Source organism: Microcebus murinus, chromosome 3 (genome assembly GCF_040939455.1).
Source record: "Microcebus murinus isolate Inina chromosome 3, M.murinus_Inina_mat1.0, whole genome shotgun sequence".
In the NCBI taxonomy this organism is placed as follows: Eukaryota; Metazoa; Chordata; class Mammalia; order Primates; family Cheirogaleidae; genus Microcebus; species Microcebus murinus.
In genome coordinates, this window is record NC_134106.1 from 67,080,875 (window position 1) to 67,101,836 (window position 20,962).

At 37.1% G+C, this 20,962-nt stretch overlaps 1 protein-coding gene across 1 annotated transcript in view; it reads left to right on the top strand.

Moving 5' to 3' along the window:
- The window catches only part of CTNNA2 (catenin alpha 2), a 1,049,805-nt gene that overhangs the window by 963,548 nt on the left and 65,295 nt on the right, over window positions 1–20,962 (top strand). Inside the window, exon 13 of the mRNA XM_012742713.2 lies at window positions 12,252–12,403. Coding sequence (XP_012598167.2) covers window positions 12,252–12,403 — 152 coding nt within the window. The remainder of the gene's footprint in view (window positions 1–12,251; window positions 12,404–20,962) is intronic.

A 20,962-nucleotide genomic window follows, 5' to 3' on the forward strand; every position in this document is an offset into this window, starting at 1 on the left:
ACAGGGTAAGTGGAGCCTATGTACTCCATTTTACGTATGGTGAAGGGAGTGGGGTAGGAGTATGTTACAAAGAACAATCTGCAAAAAAACAAAAAGCCTTGACTAAGCCAGAAGTTGATTCTGACAGTGTTTACAAACATAGGCCAGCCCTGTTTAGACAGGTGAATGACTGCAGGGGTGGGCTTGCTGCAGGGAGACCCCACTGTACCACCTAGCTGCCTCTGCTGAGTGGCTACAAAATTGAGAGGTATCCAAAGAGTGCCAGAACCATCTGTGCTTTATTTTCCATGAATTATTTTTTCTTTCCTCAGTAAAGATAGTACTTTGCATAAAAGTGCTTTTCATCTTGATATGAATGCTGAGTTAAATTGAAGAAAATTCTGTGGATTATTAGTAAGCTGAGATTATAAAGCAGCATTATATACAAATTTACCTATTTATTTTTTTTTATAAAACTAAGCTAGGCTGATGGAAACACAATAAATTGGACCTACAGTAGACCCATTAAATACTTACATGGCATATTTGATGGGCTCTTCAATAAAACCTGAATTATAACAAATTGCCAACAGCTTGGTAGTAAGTACACGCTTGAGGAGACCCATCCTCGTAGATCTCATTTACAAAGTCAGGTTGCTGCAGGAGGCTGAGGAGGGCAAAAGTACTTTGAGTGATATCATATTTGGGTTTACATAGAGTAAGCTCATTCTTCACTAGACAATTTATATTGAAATGTCATTTTTGTAAATTTGATAGCTGATGCAAATTTATGGCAATGTGAACATAATTAGGTTGAGAGAGCTTTGAGATTCTGCCAGACATTTCTTCTTTGGGTGGGGGACAATAGACCCCTTGCAAAAAATAAAAATAAAAATAAAAACACAGCATATTTAAATGGAGGTTCTATGTTGTTGAGCACTCTGCATGCAGAGATTAAAATTCCATTATTTTGAGGAATATATGGGCCTAACCAGTGGTATAATTTTTTTTTGAGACAATCTCACTCTGTTGTCAGGACTAGAGTGCTGTGGCATCAACCTAGCTCACAGCAACCTCAAACTCCTAGGTTCAAGCAATCCTCCTGCCTCAGCCTCCCAAGTAGCTGGGACTACAGGCATGTGCCACCATGCCCGGCCAATTTTTTCTATATATGTTTTATTTCGCCAATTAATTTCTTTCTATTTATAATAGAGATGGGGTCTTGCTCTTGCTCAGGATGGTTTTGAACTCCTGACCTTAAGTGGATCTGCCTGCTTCAGCCTCCCAGAGTGCTGGGATTACAGATGTGAGCCACCACACCCAGCTCAGTGGTATAATTTTTACTTCCATAGTCTATAACCTAAAATTTTATAAGAATAGGAGAATTCACAGCTGGACAGCAAATTAAAAATAAAAAAAAATAAAAAAAAATAGAAGCTTTTTACACCATTTCTATATATTTTGCCTAGAAGAATATGTAAGGATCAGCAAATAGAAAGCATCCAAACTGGAAGCCATGTTGAGGGGTACATCAGGCCAGTAGAACACAGTAGAATAAATCCAGGTTAGAACTCAGAAAAGCAGTTTCTTAACTGCTGCCAAGTAGCTGTGACCTTAAACAAATGAGGTAATGCTTCTGGGCCTCAGTTTTCTCCTGTATTGCCTGATGTTTTTGCATCTGAGAATGGTCAATATTATTAACCGTTGGATGTATGCATCACTCTTCCTGGCTCCCTGGTGACTGCACTTCGCATGGACAACCCTTGCCCATAAATCCTATGGATAAACCCTCTGCTCCATCTGGACCAGTGCCTTTGTTATTCCGCACTTCCCCCTCTTTCCTCCTTGTAATGTTCTTCATCTCATCCTCTTCCTCTATGTCTGCTTATTGGACCTTAAGGTCTAGCTCAAGTTCCATTGGAAACAACAGAAGACTCTATCAGTCTTGACATTTAGTATGTCCTATTCAGCATAAGTGGCTGTGCTTACAACTGGATTGTCAGTTCCTAGAAGCAAGTGTTTCTGTAAGTGCCCAAGGCCTAGAATGGTACTATCACATAACTAGCATTTTATATGCATGCATTGATTAAATAAATAGCAACAATTAGGGCATTTCACTTTTTTTTCCACCCCAGTAGAGTCTGTCCACTAGCAGACTCAGGCTCACAGTTTAAGATTCAAGTATAAATAGATTTCCTTCCCTCCTACTTGCTATATATCAAAGGGAAACAATCTGATTAGCTGTTTAGAGTTTGCTTCCTTTACTGGGACTGATTTCTGTTGCTGGTGGAATAGAGTTTTATGATTGGACAGCTCTAGGTGACCTGCCTATCCCTGTGGCTGGACAGTGGCAGGAGATAAGACCAATATCAGAAGGAGGTGGTGCAGAAGAAGTTTATTGGAAAGACAAAAATATACATAGGAAGGACTAACCATAGTCTAATTTTACTTCTCCATGACTGATCTTAAAATTAGATTATGTAAGTAATGGACTTTGACAGAATCTGTAATGACCAAGATTGTTCAGCTTAGACATCTGTTTTAAATGTATTTTAATGTACCACTAATAAAATTATTTTATTTCTTTCTGAAAAGTCAAAATAATGCAGATATGGAGGAAATGTTGCTTTTAGTATTTGTGGTGGTAGGAAGTAGTCAGAAGCGTAAGAAGAATGACAAAAATCTCATTCACTTAGTAGCCCTTAAATAGACAATGTATAATTTGTCCCATGCCTTTGTATATGACTGACACCTACAAACTTTAGGTATTATAGGGATCTGACTGATAAGTTTTTGATATCTATTTTATTTTATCCTAAGGACAAATGCAAGGCTTCTGGCTCAGAGAACAAACTTATTACAACAGTAACCACGCCAGTTCTCTATCTTCCATTGTCCCTCTCAGAGCAATGTGAGGAGGGCAGATGGATTCTGTACATACAGAAGGTCCATAATACAGGTGAGGAACTACAAGATTTGGAACCTGGGAGCCTATATAGGAATTAGTGCTCATTGCTCCTTTCTTCTCCTGAGGGAAGGAAAGAGACCTTTCCTCTTTAATGTAAACAAATAGCCCAGGTTGTTATAACCTTTTGGAATATAAATGCACATGGCTCCTGGTTTTATTCCCCTTTGAAATGTAAACATATCTCGGAGGAGATAAGCCTGTAAATCTCTCCCAGGTTATTTCACAATCTTAGGGCTGCTATTGAGTCATCCTTTGAACCACGTTACCAGTTATTTTTGTTCAGAAAGCCCTGACCATGCAGAAACAAAAAAATATGTTCTCTACAGGGGCTTGTTTGTAAATGATGCACTCTACAGTTAAGACATGCCCAGCTCTCTCAGCACAAGAGGCTGAAGAACCACCTCAGAAGACACAGCTTTAACCATAGAGTTTACAAAATGGAAATGGAAACGGCTCTTAACCAAATGAGAAGCTGCTTGACTGCTTTCACGATAAGATAAAGTCAAATTAAATATTATACTGAAATAACATTACCCACCAGAATGGCAACAGATCCAAAAGTTCTATAACATACTCTATTGTCAAGGATGAAGAAAAATATATAGTCCCATATTTTGATAGGTATGTAAAATGGAGTAAATTTCACATTATCTCTCAAAAGAACATATCATTTAACATTTAGAAAGTAATTTCAGCTTTAAAGATCTGTTCTTAAGATGTACTGGCAAAAATATAAAAACACATATGCACAAGATTATTTGTTATCAGATTATATTCTGGAAACAACACAAATATCTAGCCCTAGGGCACTAGTTGAATGAATTATGGTACAGTCTCTCACAATGGAGTACTATACAGGTGTAAAACAGAATGGGGAATGACTCTCCATATAATCTCTAGATACATTGTTAGAGAGAAAAGACAAAGTGAGGAAAAGTATGTACAATATGTTACATTTATTTTCAAAATGGCTAAAAAGGAAAATATAACTTAAGAGAAAGTAAGAGACATAATTTTATTCTGACACTAAAGCCACTAACATGCAAGTAAAACTGGGGTGGGGTGGACTTAGAGATATTTGCAATTATGCTTTTATTTGCTATAAATCTTGGGCATCATAGCAAAACAAATAGCACTTTTATGGTATCCATTTGTCCAACTAAAATAAGAGGAAAGATGTGAATCTCCAGTTCTGCATGGATTCAGAATCCTGGGCACTGGAAAGGACATGGTGCTTCTTTGTCACTTCAAGGGCATCGGTGCCCGACATCCAAGGTGGCAGTCGTGGCATATCAGGGGCCTGCAACTTTGTCTGGCAGAATCAGTGCTGGTTTCCACTAGGATTGGTGGCCCAGGCGTGCACAACTAAGGCAGTAGTAAGGTCCCATCCATCACCCAGATTTGCCAACAGAAGGGAAGCTGCCATGTCAATGATTGGTGTTTGAATCAGAGAAAGAATATGCTGGCAGTCGGCAGTCGCTTGTTTGGAAGCACATGTGGTATACATCCTTGTAGTACTCTAGAAACAGTGTTGATGAGGAAAAATGGGAAGTTTTGCAAGTAGCTAGAGGGCCTGAAGTAACGGGTGAATGTAAGAATCAGAGGAGTTGTTTGTCATGGTCAAAGTGACTCCAAAATGATTTCCTGTCTGGTTTACCTTTGCCTATTTCCTATTCTAAGAGCCAATGTCTTGTCAGTGACAAGGAAGTCCCCTCTCCAACCACACTAGCCAAGCCCAATTTACTCCTGTTATCTCTGTCATACATTTGGCACCTACTATATTCTGCCCTATTTTCACAATCTGTATTTTCCCATTTTTCTATTTCCTGGCTTAATGTTGATACCTGTTTTCCTGTAGTCTGTTCTCTGTCCATCTTTCTGCCGGGGAGGTGTATGGGTATGTATTAACTCTTTTTTTTTTTTTTTTTTACCTCCTGAGATATGAGACCACCTCTTCATTCCCTCCAGCCTTGATTAGAGTTGATGCTCAAAAATGTTCAGGCTGGGCCCAGTGGCTCATCGCTCATCCCTCTAATCCTAGCACTTTGGGAGACTGAGGCTGGGGAGGATTGCCTGAGACTTGGGCAACATAGCAAGACCCTGTCCCTATGAAGAGTTTTAAAAGTTTATTTAAAAAACCATAATGACACAGTAACTTATTTGTGGGGATTATGCCCTTTTAAAAATTATATACTTAATGGTTAAGATTAGAATCTCATAAATCATGTGCAATAAATTGTTAGCAAGTGCTTTACTACATCTTAATGCAATCTAAGTATTTAAACCTCACTGATGCCAAATTAAACTATTTATTAAGCAAAGTTTTGACAAACACTGTAGGCTAAATAAGGCATCATGTTCTACTCTTTATTCGTTCCTTATATTTCAGAATAAAATGTGCCATCCTTTTTTAAGTTATAAACCATTTGTGATTATTTTTAAAATGCTTATTTTTAAAATATAAGAACTTTCCAAGCAAGCATTTTCTTTCCTCGGGGAAAGGAATTTGTGTCTAGACAAGAGCAGATGGATGCTCCCTGATTCTCTTAGGGTAGTTATCATGAATGGAATTTAGAGAGGTTTTTCTTTTTTTTTTCTCCTCTTAGGCAGTCCTTTTTCATCTTTTATCAAACAATTCAGCTCATGGGTTATGTATGGCCTTCTGGAAATTAAATTTGATTTTGATGTTTGAAATATACATTATAATTTTCCAAACATGATTTTATGAAAATGGCAGCCTTTCGGAACTCCCACAGAGGGAACAGATGACTGACTCTAATACAAGAAAGACCAAGAATGCGCACAGGATGGAAGAAATAGGACTGGCTGTGCTGCTGCTGATGATGGTTATCTGGAGAGGTAGAGATAGCTGATAAGCAATCACTACCAAATAAGGAGCCGATTAGGCTGGGCTACTTTTGTCCTTGCTCCCAGATTCCAATGCTCAACATCTTTCAACCCAACGGCACATTCTCAAGAGAGAACACCATAAAAGCTAGTACATCATTGGTCTAGACAGAGGCAGATTTTAAATTAAGAGAAAGTATGTAAATTGTATTTCTATACTGTTTCTACCACAGTTTCAAAAAGCATTTGAGGATATTTTACTTGAAATTTAAGTTCAATCAACTAGTCTAAAGCGGTATAAGTTTGAGAGAGAAGGGACACTAGAATGTTAGATGAAGTTGAGCAGCTTATTGGAAACAGTGTTTCCTTTGAGCTAGGCAAGTTGAGTTTGAATTGTCTGGGTTTTTGTTGTTTTGCAAGCTACTACCTTTTTTGGCAAAGTCTTTTAAAGATTCCCTTTCCTCATGGATCTAGTAATCTGCTCATAATGGAGCACAATGCTTAACACTGTCCTTCTTGGCAATCAAAATAAAAAGAACAGTTCTAGGAGTGAATTTATCAAATCTTGTCCTGAGGGCAGATTTAGATTATCACAAGAATGATATAGTCCTGCTGAAGGGCATTAAATTGAGAGGTTCAGTTTTCCAAATAAATCATATCAGCTTCCCAATTTTCAGATTAAGCACTAATTGATGGGATGTTTCCCACAAGGCCTGCCCTTTTTTGTGGTAAATCATATGAATGTACCTCCAAGTTCTGTCCAGAAGTAATTTTGTCTGCTGTAAACAAAGAAAAGGTTGCGTAGCTGGGTGGGTGCAGAGAGTCTTGGGGTGAAGACAGTCCAGATATTTTCTTTCCAGATTTCTTTAAACATTCTTATTCTTATTTTTCTATTTTATATTAATATTAGACTGGTTCTCTAGAACAGGGGCTTTGTCTATTTTTCCTTCTGTTACTCCATAATAATATTTGTTCAGGGAACACACTTGAAGTGTATTGGCTGACTGAGCCATGACAACTGGGCAAGCCCTATGCATACAGGTGTGCTTTTTGGCCTTGGGGAACTAGTTGAGACTAGAAGTGTGAACCTTTCTCCTGTCCAATGGTGACACTCCTACTGAAAAAGTAATTCTGAAAGGATTCTGAGCTCAGATTTCTGAAAGGTTCCTGGACACCAAACCTAGAATGCCCGCTAAGAACTTGGTTAGTGACTCATGAAACTCTCTAATAAAATTACTGAACTGATGTGAAATGGTGGGCAAAAAAAGACTCAGTAGGTGAAGTTTGGTGCAACTAATTTTGTCCATGAAATACTGGGTGACAAATGAATTCTTCCTGCCATAACCCCCCTTCATTCCTATCCCATTCTTTTACTTCTCATCCTTCTCTTCCCAACTGGATAGCTTCTCTGTGACAAAAGCATGACAAGGGTTTAAAATATGAAGAATGAAGGAAAAATTGTCTCAGTTTGAAAGCAACTCATATGCAAACGAGTTGACATACAGAAATGTCAACAAATTGTCCTAATAGAGTGTCCTAAGTACTACAATAGTGTATACATGATTAGGATGCTATAAAATTACAAAAAATTGTCTACGTTGTGTGTCTGGGGTTAAAGAAAGCTTCACAGTGGCAGTCAATTCTAAACTTAATATTTAAAATTGAGGAGTTCACTTGGGCCAAGGAGAAGGAAGTAGATTTCAGTATGAAAGAATAAATTAATCATGGACATGTTATGATGTGGTAGGTCTCCATTTCCTATTTGGTGACACAGAAGTAATGCAGTATCATTGGAACATTTTGAGCGTATGTTGGAATAGATGGTGAGACAGGCAGAGACAGGAAGTACAGGCAGGTGTCAGATGCTTGTTTATGTTTATTTCTTGGTAAAGAGATTTTGTTGTTCCCTCTGCAGTATAGGAGATCATTGGTGTATTTGAAGCTGGGTATGGACCTTTTAGATAGTTATTCAGAGGCAGTGGGGTTGGCTGGCTGTTCATCTCCACTACATCTGGTTAACCTTGGATTTTGCCCTTTTGGTTGTCAGCAGTTCTATTTGCATATTTAACACAACGTCTCATTCATTTTACTGACTCACCCTGTGCTCTGAAACTTCACCTCTGAATTCTCTCAGGAGGATTTATTCCAGAACTTCCTCACCTCTGGTTTAGGATCTCGATCAACACTAGAATGATGTGACCTTGATTTTTATATGCATACTTAACTCTGATTTCATTGCTCCTGGAATGTCACTATTTTGTGGCTTAGTGTGCACTCTGCATACAAAAGTATAGCTAGAATTTAAAAGTTTATTTTCAACTTTGATCACCCTTTCAGGACATTAAGCTATTAAGAGCAATTCAGCATTTTTGATAAATAATGGCAAAGTGGTGCCCACATTTTGAGTTATAATTCAGAAAGTAAAAAGAAGCTTCTATTTATATTCCTGTATCAGAAACTCTGTTGGTATATAATGTGTGAATCACAAAGGCAATGCTGTGTTTTGTCCTAATTAGTGTGAGGGAGAAGCAGCAGCATATTTGAAGTAGTTTGAGGCTTTTTCTATCTCAGTGTTACTTTGGGGGTATTTAATTTTTTAGACATCACCAAGATGTTATAAGAATTCATAGTCAAGCTAACATCTTAGGTTCTGTCAAGATGGATCATTGTTTTATAAACTTATGTTTTCTTCTGTCTTACCACTCTTATAAACAAAACAGGCGCAAATTAAACTAGGAAAGAGAGCAGCAACATGGACAGCAAATTTATGTTGGTCAAAGAACAGTAGCAGTTGCCTAAGCTCTAAACAAATGAGTATTAAATGCTCTTACCAGAAAAAGATTTTTCTTAAGGGTCCAACCCAGAAAAACACTGACCTGTGGTAAGATAAATGGATATCTTGTCAGTTACAGTAAATATAATCAATTGTATGAATTCAAGTTCTAGGTTTTATTGGCTTCTGGAGGTCATTTAAATAATAAGGTCATTTAAATATTAAGGCTAAATTGCACTGTGAGCTCTCATTTGAAAAATATAAGAGTTCTTCACCCCTTGCCCACACCATTTTTTTTTCCTTGAAAGGTTAATGGTATTTCTGTTCCAATCTCTTCATAAAAGGACCTTGTTTCTGCCTCTTCTGACAATGCCAGATCAATAACACCGGGGATCATACCAAGGCCTTACCATTCAAATCTCACTAGAGAGATCCCGTACTGTGCTAGTGCAAATAGAAGATCCTTCTCCAAACTTGGGCTTTCAGAGCAGTGCTGGGTGTGTCCAGAATCCCAGAAAATCTTTCATGAAGAGTTCCTTTAGGTTTCATCTTTTCTCTCTCCTCCTTTGGCACAGAATCAGGCCTGGAGGTGGTTGGAGCAAAATATCATGTCACCTCCTGCATTGTGCTTTTTCCTGTCTCTTCTTTAGGATGACCTTATACAAATAAAGCAACCCAGCAACCTTTCTGGCCATTTCAGACTCAACTAAGTTCCTCATGCAAAGATGTTCATGGGGTTGGAGGTCTGGGTGGTGGGCACTTTCCTAACTCAATTCTCTAGTTGGAAGTTACTAAGGTTAGAATATTAAGCATTGGATCACAGTCACAATTTCTGAGGGACTTCCTCATTTAATGATATTGATCAAATTACCATTATTATATTCTGGGCTGTGTGATAGAACTTTATTTTTTTAAAGCCCAATTCTATACTACGGAAGTACAACCTTAAGAACTCTTCACTGATTTCTTTTTAAATATTTGAATTATGAAAAGATTCAAAGGAAAAAAAAAACCCCAGACTAATATAAAAGATATGTCTCCCTTCCCCTCCAATGTGACCACTGTGTTTAAAGTATGTATCCTTTGAGAACATGCAAGAACATATAATTATGCATATATGTTTAAATTATGCACCATGCTTTTTTGTGTATTTTATAATTTCTCACGAATGATACCTCTTTTCAGTTTGCTTTTTCCATTCAAACTTTGACTTCAGGGCTTATTCACTTTAATTTATAGGGTGTCCCCCATGCATATCCCTAAGTCCATTTTGTACTCAGACGTACTACCTGTGGATCTGGAGTGAGCATCTCGCAGCAGTTCCTGAGTTAGAAGATTCAGAGTAGAACTGCACCGTAGCCATTGACAGAGCTCCTTTAAAGCAGTTATTTTCATTCTTGGCTTTGGTATAATTTTCTTCTTCTCAACTCTTAGATTATACAACCTAACAAGAAACAACTGTAACCACAGAGACACAAAGACATTTTCATGACTCCAATGTGCAGTTACTCACCACTCCTAGTCAGTATCTCTTTAGAAGTCAATATTTGGCCATGCCCTATGTAATGTCCAACTCATTGTTTGAGACTGTATTTTACTAAATTTTGTCAAAGTGCTCACCAAAAGGATGTGTACCCATTTGCATTCCTATCTGCAATAGAAAGGTTGCCTTTTATCCACATGCTCTGCAAGATTAGTAGTAGTATACTTTAGTTTGCCCATCTCCACAAGTATAAAATGATATCTCCTTATTTACACTATAATTTGTTCAATTATTAGTGAAGTCAAGCATGATATCGTGTATTAGAAATATGATTTTCTTTTCTGTGAACTAAATATGCTAATCCTATGTCAATTTTTTGTTTTTTTCCTTATCAATTTGTGGGGGTACTGTATGTATCCTATGTACATGTAGGAGTGCTAATTATTTTTCAATTATACTATAGGAGAAAAAAATTTTATGCATCCAAAGATACTACTCAATGTTATATAAATCTGAAAATTATTGATGGTCATGATTATGACAGCTTAGACATCAAATACAATGGAATTAATATTACTCTGTTTAAGAAAGGAAGGGAATTTGTAATTATATTTAAGAACATTGCTCATCCTCATTGTATGCTAATACATACAAAATGCTTTCATGTTTAAGGAGGTCAACTTCAATCATCTGTATTATTCAGTCATGTAAAAAAGTTTAATCTCAACCCAAATGGATAACTGAAATAGTCTGAGTTTAATGCAGTTGTTTTTAGAAATGTAGTTTTATTTGATTTATTTTTGTAGCCACACAGCTCAATATTCCCCACATTTTCTCTAAATATAGTTCAAAAGCCCAAATGAAAAATTCAAATAGTATAGAGAACCATTCGTAGTAATGCACCCACAGAAGGCAATTCACCTCGTGCATGCTTTGGTTTTGAAAATTTCTAATGAAAGAATGGTCACTCTGTTTTTCCCCAACTACCTCCTTTTTTTACTATTATTATTTTTAAAGTTTGACTTTTCCTAGTAGAAACACATTTTTCCAGGAATGTTTTTTCTTGAATACTCTGATCCTAAAGAGTAAAGTAATTTAGCAGAGTTTCTCACACAGAGATTCAAATGGATGGTAAAGTATCCACAGAGGATGAAAGTGAGTATAAAGATGAATCGGGCATGAAAGTTCAGAAATGGAAATAGATGAATGATGTTTCTATTTTATCATCCTTGTAAATAAAATGAATTGTGCTTTTGGCTTTTATTTGCTGTATGAATTGAGTGTTACAAGATAACAGGTGAGAAAATTGAATTATAATTTTTGAGAATCAGTGAATCAGCAGCATTTTTAAAGTAGTCTATGGAGGCTTTCAGGCATCTTTCCACAAACCTCCAGGGTGTGTGCAGGTGTCCCTGTGAAAAGAAAGATGTCAGCATTTTAGAAACTTATATATGCATCTTTTTTTTTGTATCAAAATAATACTGGTGAAATGGGACAATTTATCTCTGAGTCCACTGGTCTTCTCTTTCCATAGCCCTTTCTGCTGGAATGTTTTTCCTCTTAATCCTTCCACAGTCTCCCTTCATCCCAACCCCACCTCACCCCTGCCTCCATGTCTCAAATCCTGCATTCCTGACCAAAGTGAAATGGACTGGATCACTTCATTCACACCTTATAGTGAAGCCATGTGGGGTGAGGTCTGCTACTCACCAGCTATGACTATAACATCTACTATTAGTTAAATATTGATACTTCAAAGGGCCAGATTTCATCCGATATTTTTGTGTATGTATTATCCCATTGAATTTAGGTAGAATCTTATTAAATTTTATAGACAAACAGATATAGAATTGTTAAGAAAACTTGGCGAAGGATTCACAGCTTGTACTTAGCAGAAGCGGAACTCAACTCAGGATAACATGAAATCTATACTCATACACTGCACTACACTACTTTGGACAGGTTTTAAAATTTTCTCTTTTGCAAACTGTCACCATGCATGAGGTAACAGTTTGCCATTCCTGCTGAGGTAAGCAGCACAGAGACCACTAAATTGGTCCTACCCCAAACTGGACAGATGAGCAGCCTGCTCCATGGGACTGGTGGAATGTCCGAGAGCCTGCTGCCTTACCCAAAAGCTGGATGAGAGGTAATGAAAGAAAAATTGCCTAATCCACTGCTTTTCATTTTGTTTAACCCAGTGATGCCACGCTTCGCTGAACAAGTAGAGGTTGCCATTGAAGCCCTGAGTGCCAACGTCCCTCAACCATTTGAGGAGAATGAGTTCATCGATGCCTCTCGCCTGGTATATGATGGTGTTCGGGACATCAGAAAGGCTGTGCTGATGATCCGGGTATGTGAGGCCTCTGTAGCTCTGAGCTGGTTGGAGCTTCTGATACAGACCCCAAAGAATTATTATTTATTATTTATTTATTGACTGATTGATTTATTGACTGACTCAGTTTAACTTGGGAAGCTGTATGGTTTCTTTACTCAGACAAGGTAGACTTTTTACTTATAGAGGGATGAGTGATCCCAACAAGCCTAGATTAGCACTGAATATCCTAAAGTGTGATGCCCTCCCTACTTCCTGCATGCATTATTTCCAAAATGTAATGCCAACTTAGGGTTACCCCTGATATTTTCCATTTGTGCTTCCTACTAACACCATCTTCCCATCAGGATCAGAAAATCATGGGCCTGTAAGAACTGAAGATTACCCAGTTTCATAGTATTTATAATACTTAATAAGTTATTTTTCAAATTTAAAGTGATACATAATTGCATTCTTCTGGTAAAAAAAAAAATTGAAGCATTATAAATAAAGCCAGATAACCTGACATCAAACCTTTTCCCACCACCCATCTGACTATCTTCTTATCCTCAGACTTTGGTTGTCAGGTAGGAATGAGTCCTCCAAACTATTGTCTAAATAGTTATATAAAGATCACAAACCTGAAAATATACACTATAAGTTTCTTTAAAACTCATGTAGTATCATTTGCAACTTGTGCACCCCCCAGTGAGACTGCGTCTTTCTCTTTTAAGACACATAGCTTAGCTCATTCTATATAACTGCTGCATAATATTCTAGTAAACAATGAGACTTTTTTCTCATTTTACCAATAGTTTAGCATAATAGCATTCAAACTATTTAGAGAACTCTTTCTTCAAATAAACTGCCTGTGCAAAAGTACAATTGATGACACAGACACATTTATGGCTATTATGATTGAAGCAGAGATGGGGCTTCTGGAATACTAATCCCAAGAGTATAATAATGTCCAGTAGAAATATTTATAATTTTACATTTTCTAGTAGATACATTAAAAAACCAAAAAGAAACAGATGAAATTATAATTTTAACAATATATTTTATTAAACCAAATGTATCAAAAATGTTAACCTTTGAACATGTGGCACTAGCCATATTTGAAGTGCTCAGTAGCTCCATATAGCTAGTGGCCACTGTGTTAAATGAGGCAGTCCTAGATTATATATCCTCACCCTCATCTTGACCTTCAGCCTCCACAGATGACTCTGAGGCTAATCAATGAAACCATGAGGTATTTGCTGAGTGGGCTTTGATAATTTTCTCTGAGCAATCATTGAACACCTAGAACAAGCCTCCTCCCCAAAAGAAAACACTAAAAAACAGTAACAACCAACTAATCCATTTAACGTGTGTGGACCTTCAGGTATTTCAAGAAGTATCTGTGATTTGTTCTCTGAGTCGTAGATTCTTAGCCCTTTGAGGATTTTACCTATAGTGTATTCTTCTCCAAACACTGATGTTCTTGAAGCCATGAATCTAGGCATTGTTGTCTATGCCTAGACAACTGTGGTATCCAGAATACACTGTAGTGCTTCTGAAGTGGCATGAACAATCCAGAGTAAAGCAGAAAGGGTTTTTCACTCTTTATTGACATCTATGCTTCTCCTGAAACTTCCACTAATGCCTTCACTTGAGAGCCCAAATACCATCTTCTCATCTTCAAGTCAGCTTGATTTTTTTATATGTTAAATATTAGTCGTCCTTTCATAATAATTCCATGATCAATTCAAAACTATCAGGGCATGAAATCAGTTGTATCAGACAATACTAATTATACTTAAAAACATGAAATTCAGATTTGTAATTTTATGACTCTCACCTGTGGTTCTGATGTGCCCATTTTATAACTGTCAGATTCTGACCATCTTTGAAAGCCTGGCTCAAATGTTTTCCCCCTGTTTTTCCCCTTTGACAATAATGACCCTATCCTTTAATTACCCCTGTTTCTGCTTGTAATGGTATTTTTTACACTATTTCCTTTTATGTCTATTACTTCCTCTGGACTGTAAAATTTTGGAAAGCAAAGGCTGTCTCTTCTTTTCCTTTCACTATGGTATTTTGTCTGACACAGAGCCTAATACTGTATGTAGGAATAGGTGGAGTGGGGGAAGGGGGGCTAGAAAGATAGGAAGACAAAAGAGAAAAAAAGATACAAAAACTGGAAGAAAGGCAAAGGAAGGATAGTCAGCCTTTTAAGCCTATAACAAATTAGATCATTTTTTCCCATTAAATACTAACTTGTAAAATAAGGTAATAGACCATGAGAGTTATGTTTTCAAAGCATTTGGCATTAAATCCCGCTATAATCCTCAAGACATATTCCCTCTTTTGCCATTTTTCTGCTTTGTTAGCCTTCACATTTTTTGTGACAACCATTCATCTGGGAGGCTAAGAAAGTTTATAGCCATCATTCATTTATTCATTCATGAGCTGTAAAAAACCACAATTTTAGATAAAAATGCCATATCTTTGTCATATAAAGTGTCATTCCTCCATCTTGACATTTCAAGTGATTTTATTAAATGGATTTCACACCACTTAAAATTTAGGAAAAGAGAAATGTACAATATGTACAAATTGTTATTTTTAAAATCCTTTCCATTCAGCACTCAAATGGCTTCATTTTTTCTTTAAATAATTTCTTGGTTTTTTTTTTTCTTCTGAGTATAATAATTAAGTCTACTTAAAAAAAAATCTCCATTATACTAAGTCAGGAAGATAGACAATAAGTCAAGTAGAATTGTTTCTTTCCCAGCAAATTTGACCATGTCTCCTTCCCTCCCAAAGTGCTGATTATACTTCGAGAAAGTCTTTTTTTCCTCCCCCTCTAAAAAACATGGAAAAGACTAAAGGGTCAAACTTTCCATCACCTTGCCTCTTGGCAATAGATACATATTTAATGGTAAAGTTAGTATATGAATGCTCCAGGCCAGCTCCAGGCAACCCTCAGAAGTAGACAAAGTTTGCTCCTTCTGTATTCCCATCTCACCTTTACAGATCTTTCTTCTCTCTTGGAGCAAGAATACTCTGCCTCTCCTCCAAGAGACTATTTTTTCTTTGCTTCTTGCTGAGGCTCATCTTCTGTGATCTGTCAGGTACACAGGCATTTTCTGATTATCCTCACAAGGTAGCTTAAGAAATGAATGGCAAATATACAGTCAATTCTCTCATTATTTGTAGTAGTTATGGTCTATAATTTCACAGCGAACACTAAATTAACAAATACTGAACCATTTCTCCTAGGGGGAAGATAAAGTAAGGCTACTTGAACTTCTGGTCACATTTTGAACAACTGATCAATATATAACCTTGTTTTATGTGGGTTTGTATTTAAAAGACACCTTATTTAATATGTACTGTTGATTAGTTAACATTACATTGATGGCCAACAGCACTAACTCATGTTTGAACAGAGTTTATCTAACATGTATGTTTCTCTGTAATGCACGTTATGGCCTTCTTGCACTTGACAACACTAGATGACACTTCAGCACTACATTTGGGGGACATTTTAAAGAAATCACCAAGAAAAAGTAAAAAAAAAAATGTGGCACTAAATAAACTATAAAAAATGCTCTTGATTACAGTATGAACACTTAAACAAGAGTGTGGAACATTGTGCTGTTTGACCTTAGCTGGGAACATGCATGTTGGTTGACTCAATTTTTTACACTCAAGCATGTTCAGGAATGACTACAAAAGCACCATGAGCATGGATTTTGGCGATTACAAATAAATTTTAGGTAGTAGGCAAATTCACAAATAAGGAATCTACAAATAATCAGGATCAAGTGCATATCTAGGCCACAAAGAGTTAAATTTATAGTTTTGGAAGTTAAGATAGGCAGGCAAGGTAGAAGGTGGTAATATTTTGGTTTCAGGAGATGTGTATTCAACAAAACTGTAATTGCTTCTCATGAGAATTACCCTGAAAGATCTACAGTGATATCTATACAGTAATCTTTTGTAATCAGAACTCATTAATTTGGTTGTGTATGATACTTTTGAAAGCAGGGCAAAGAAATAATAGGGCCTGGGACAGGTTTCAGATAAAGGCATATAAACTATGTATCAAGGTATCCTGGAACATTACAAGATATTTAAAAAAATCCAGGGTAACATATAGATGTCTCTTAGATTCTACATGAAATACTACTGAAGATAGTTCATACTTTAAGCATTAGGTTGGCACATTTCTTTTGATATCATATATCTATGAGGCTGGGTTTGTGATGATCACTGGAATAAAAAGCAATTTCAAGATTCAACAGGTGTACATTTGGATTCCAAGATTTGATGAATAGTATAGTCTACAACAGATACTAAGTTATTAGGTCACAAGAATGGATTAAGTTAATTGTGCTAAGCTGCTAAATCAAAAAACATCCATTAGGGAATTTTTTTTTTTTTTTTTTTTTTTTTTTAAGCCTAGAGACACCATGAAAAAAATTACTGGGACCATGAGGATACTGTAAAGCAGTCAAGTTTAGAATCTATAGCTTAACTATTTTGGGTCACCAGCATGCTATCAGTTTCCTTGTCTGTGAATGATGACAAGGATTACCACAGCTATAAAGGACTAGCATAGAGCTGGGTCTTAGTAGGTTTCTAAGAAATATTTATTTTCCTCATACTGTTGAGATGAAGTTTATCCTTATATCCTTAATGAAAGAATTTAAAAATGAACAATATAATCAATACTTCAAGGATTGGACTCTTTTATTTATCATAGCTAGAAAATAAAAGATTGAAAAGGCTTTAGATGCTACTTATGTGACAAAATACATTTACTTATTATAGGTTGTCATTTTCCAGTTAATCAACATGGCCTTCTAAGATTCCTGGCTGTTTTCTTAACTAAATTAAAAATAATTCAGTGTGATTTATTTTTAATTGGTAATTCAATCTTGATCATTCATTTATCAAATATTTGCTGAAAGCTTATGGATGCCCACACTGTTGGAGCCTACCTAAATAAAGAGGTGAACAAAGTAGACAAAAGTCCCTAGTAAATACAATGCCAAATGTTGTGCCATGGAGAAAATCAAGGCAATGTAAAGGGGACAAAGTTCAGGGTGACATGGATTTTATGAAGGATGGCGACTGATTGGGCAACATTTGAGAAAGACTTGGAGGAGGAGGAAACAAGCCTTACAGGTATTTTATGGGAGCACGCATTGGGCAGAGGGAATGGCAAGTGCAAGACCATGTTGAATGAGATGGGAGTCATTGGAGGGTTCTGAGCAGGGGAATGGTATGATCTAACTTAGACCTTATGGGGACCACCTGGCTATGCTGGTGAGAGTAGGATGCACAGGACAAGGGCAAGAAGCAAGGCAATCGGGCAGGAGCCTCCAGAGTAATCCATGCTGGAGATACTGGTGGCCAGTTGCTCCTGACTTGGGAGATTTTTTTTTTTAACATGGCCTTAGATCTCTAATTATATTGTCTAGTCTGCAACCCACCCCAATGGTATAGAACTCTGCTGGAAAATCCTTCCTCATGAGTCACCCAAACTCTCCTGCTAACCTATCTTCTCATCCTTCTCCCAGTGAAACTCATATACATTTGAACCTTTTCTTTAAATGGTCCTTATTACATTTTACCCATATATCTAGGTGGAATTACTTTGAATATTTCTTCAACATTTTCTCTTTTGCTTCTCTATAGAGGCTGTTGTAGAGGAGATTGAGCACCAGGGACAAATGGATTGTTCCTGTTTTATGATTGACAGGTGGGGTGACTCTGGACGAATCACAAGATCTTCTGGGGCCTCTGTAATTGACACACATTAATCTCACAGATTTTTAAAGGGTAGAGATTTTAGAGGCTAGATACTTTACAGGGTTTGTTGTTGTTATTTTGAGACAAGGTCTTGCTCTGTTGCCCAGGCTGGAGTGCAGTGGTGTCCTCATAGCTCGCTGCAACCCCAAACTCCTGGGCTCAAGCAATTTTGCAATTTTCTTGCCTCAGCCTCTGGAGTAGCTGGGACTACAGGCATGTGCCACCTTGCCTGCTTAGTTTTTCTATTTTTTGTGGAGACAGGGTCTCACTCTTGTTCAGGCTGGTCTCGAACTCTTGGCCTCAAGCAATCCTCTTGCCTCGGTAGAGGCTAAGTGTGCCATTTTATATATAAGACAAACTTTCACAACCTAACTGTTTGGTATTAACAGTAGGGAATGAGGAAATTAAGAATAGACCCAAGGTAGTTTCTGTGTGTTGAAAGAAGACCCTCCCTCTGAGCAGCACATAGACAGAACTGAGGCTTCACCCTCAGTCGGCAGCCATCAAGTGCAGTGAGCTACACATTTCGTTTATTCCTTTAACCTATAGCACTAATAACACAAGTCTAATCTCCCTAGGCCCATTTACAGACCCTTTGCTGTTATCCATGTCTCCTTTAATTTATGGAGGTCCTTGACCAACTGAAAAATAGCCCTCTTGCCTTTAAAAATGAGTAATTCAAAAAATAACAGCATGAGTAGGAGACACATTTACATGCAATTAGCAAACTGCACATGCACAGAACTATTTATATGGGCTGGCTTGGATGGGTTTGCTGCATGTTTAAGGCACATAGAAATATTTTAAGCTCATCTATTTGCCTGGAGGGTATTTGTGATGGTTAAAAGCATGAGCTCTGAAACCCTCAACTGGTTCCCCACTTCTACCACTTGCTAGATGCGACACCTTGGAAAATTTACTCAACTCAGCCTATTCATACATTTATAAAATAGGGATTAAAATTATTTCATTACGTTATTGTAAGAATCAAAATGTTTAGCTGAATGCCTATCTCACAGTGGGGGGTAAACAATGATTGCTATTATTATGCTGCTGTTGTTATTAGGTGTTAGGTTTTACTATTAAGCATAGTAATTATCATTTATGAATTTAGTTTATTTTTATAGTTTGCAGAACATTTTCCTATACATCTGAGCTTAGGAGTCCTGTGGGGCAGACAGAGCAAACAGCAATTATAATCTCCATTTTATCAGCAAGGAGACACAGAAGCAGTGAAACTAAGTGACTTACCAAAAGCATATAGTTTGTGAGTGGCAGAGTTAGGCCAAAAACACTCAGCTCCCCTGGGTCCACATCCAGGTTATTTTTTCATTTAAAAATTTTTCTTTTTTTGGTTCTTGGGCCATTGTCACTGGAATAAAAGCTCATCATTTATTGGCCTTATGCTGCCAGGTTGAGTTTTTCATTGACTCATCTACTAAATGCACAGATCACTGAAATATTTGGACACAGTACTTATAGGTACTGTCATATTCTGCTTATTTCTGTTGAGTGAGATTTTCTATTTTGCTTTCTCCTTTTCAAGAACTAATGATGAAAAGTGCTTGTAATCTTGTCATCTCATCTGTCAGCAGAATTTACCAACTTGCTATAATTGTTCCACAATACACTTCAGAAGAGTGAGGAATGATCAGAGAATATTGTCTCTGTCCACAATAAAAATACAACCAGTTATTTGAACCAGGTTCTGCCTACCTCACCCCTGCTTTGGTTAATAAAATTTGGAGACAATAGCTCTTTCTTCTCCCATTCTTTTAATATTCCTATGAAAGAAAACTGAACATCTGTAGATGACTGAGTGAATGTTAATAAGGTTGATGGTGAGGGAGAAGGAAAAACAAAAGTGATATGCCAAAGCTTGGAAAATTACTAGGCATACTGTGATATTGGCACGAAGGACCCCATTTTATGCCTGTCTGACTAATCTCAAGGCTTCATCAATAACCACACCTGATTAATTACGCTGAGGTAGCCAAAGAAACCAGCAGAATAAAAATTCACCCTTTTTGATGGAGAATGGGCAACTGCATCATCAGTACTGCTTGTGATCTGTTCCTTTGAAAGATAGGGCCTTGGGAAGTGGTCCTACTATATGTCAAAGGGAAGTTTGTGGATGGCTGTCACTTTCAGGCTAATAACAGTGAAGCTGAGAATCTCATACTGATGTACACCTTCCTCACCAGCTCCTGAGTTTATCCTCTTAGAATTAACACAGCATGATGGTTTAGAGTACATACTTCAAATACCTGACTTAGAAATTCTTGAACAAGGTGTACCCTCTCATGCCTCAGTTTCTCTACCTGGAAAACAAAGAAAGTAGTGTCTATGTCATAGGAGTGTTAAGAAAACTGCATGAGTTAGTGCATGTCCAGCACTTAGAGAAAACTATGACAAAAGCGTGACAAGCACTTAATGCATATTATCTATTATTGCCATTAAAGATGAAAAGGTTTTATTCCTCAGATTATGGATTCATTTTCATCTTTTCCCCAACACTGACTTTATTGATTGGAAAGGATATCGATCTAACTCCTCCTTTTAAGCAGCTTTGTAGCTCCAGTTCTTGCTTAATTTGTAATGTGGAAAAAAAAAAAAAAACTACAACCACCACAAAAAAATGAATAAAGAGCAGTGTGTTTGGAGTCAGACACACTTGGGTGTTTAGGTCTAAATTCTGGTTCTGTTACTATTTCAGGAAATGGAGCATGTGATTTTCTTTGAACCTCAGTTTTCTCATTTCTAAATAGATCCCTGTTTCACTGTGCCTGTCTG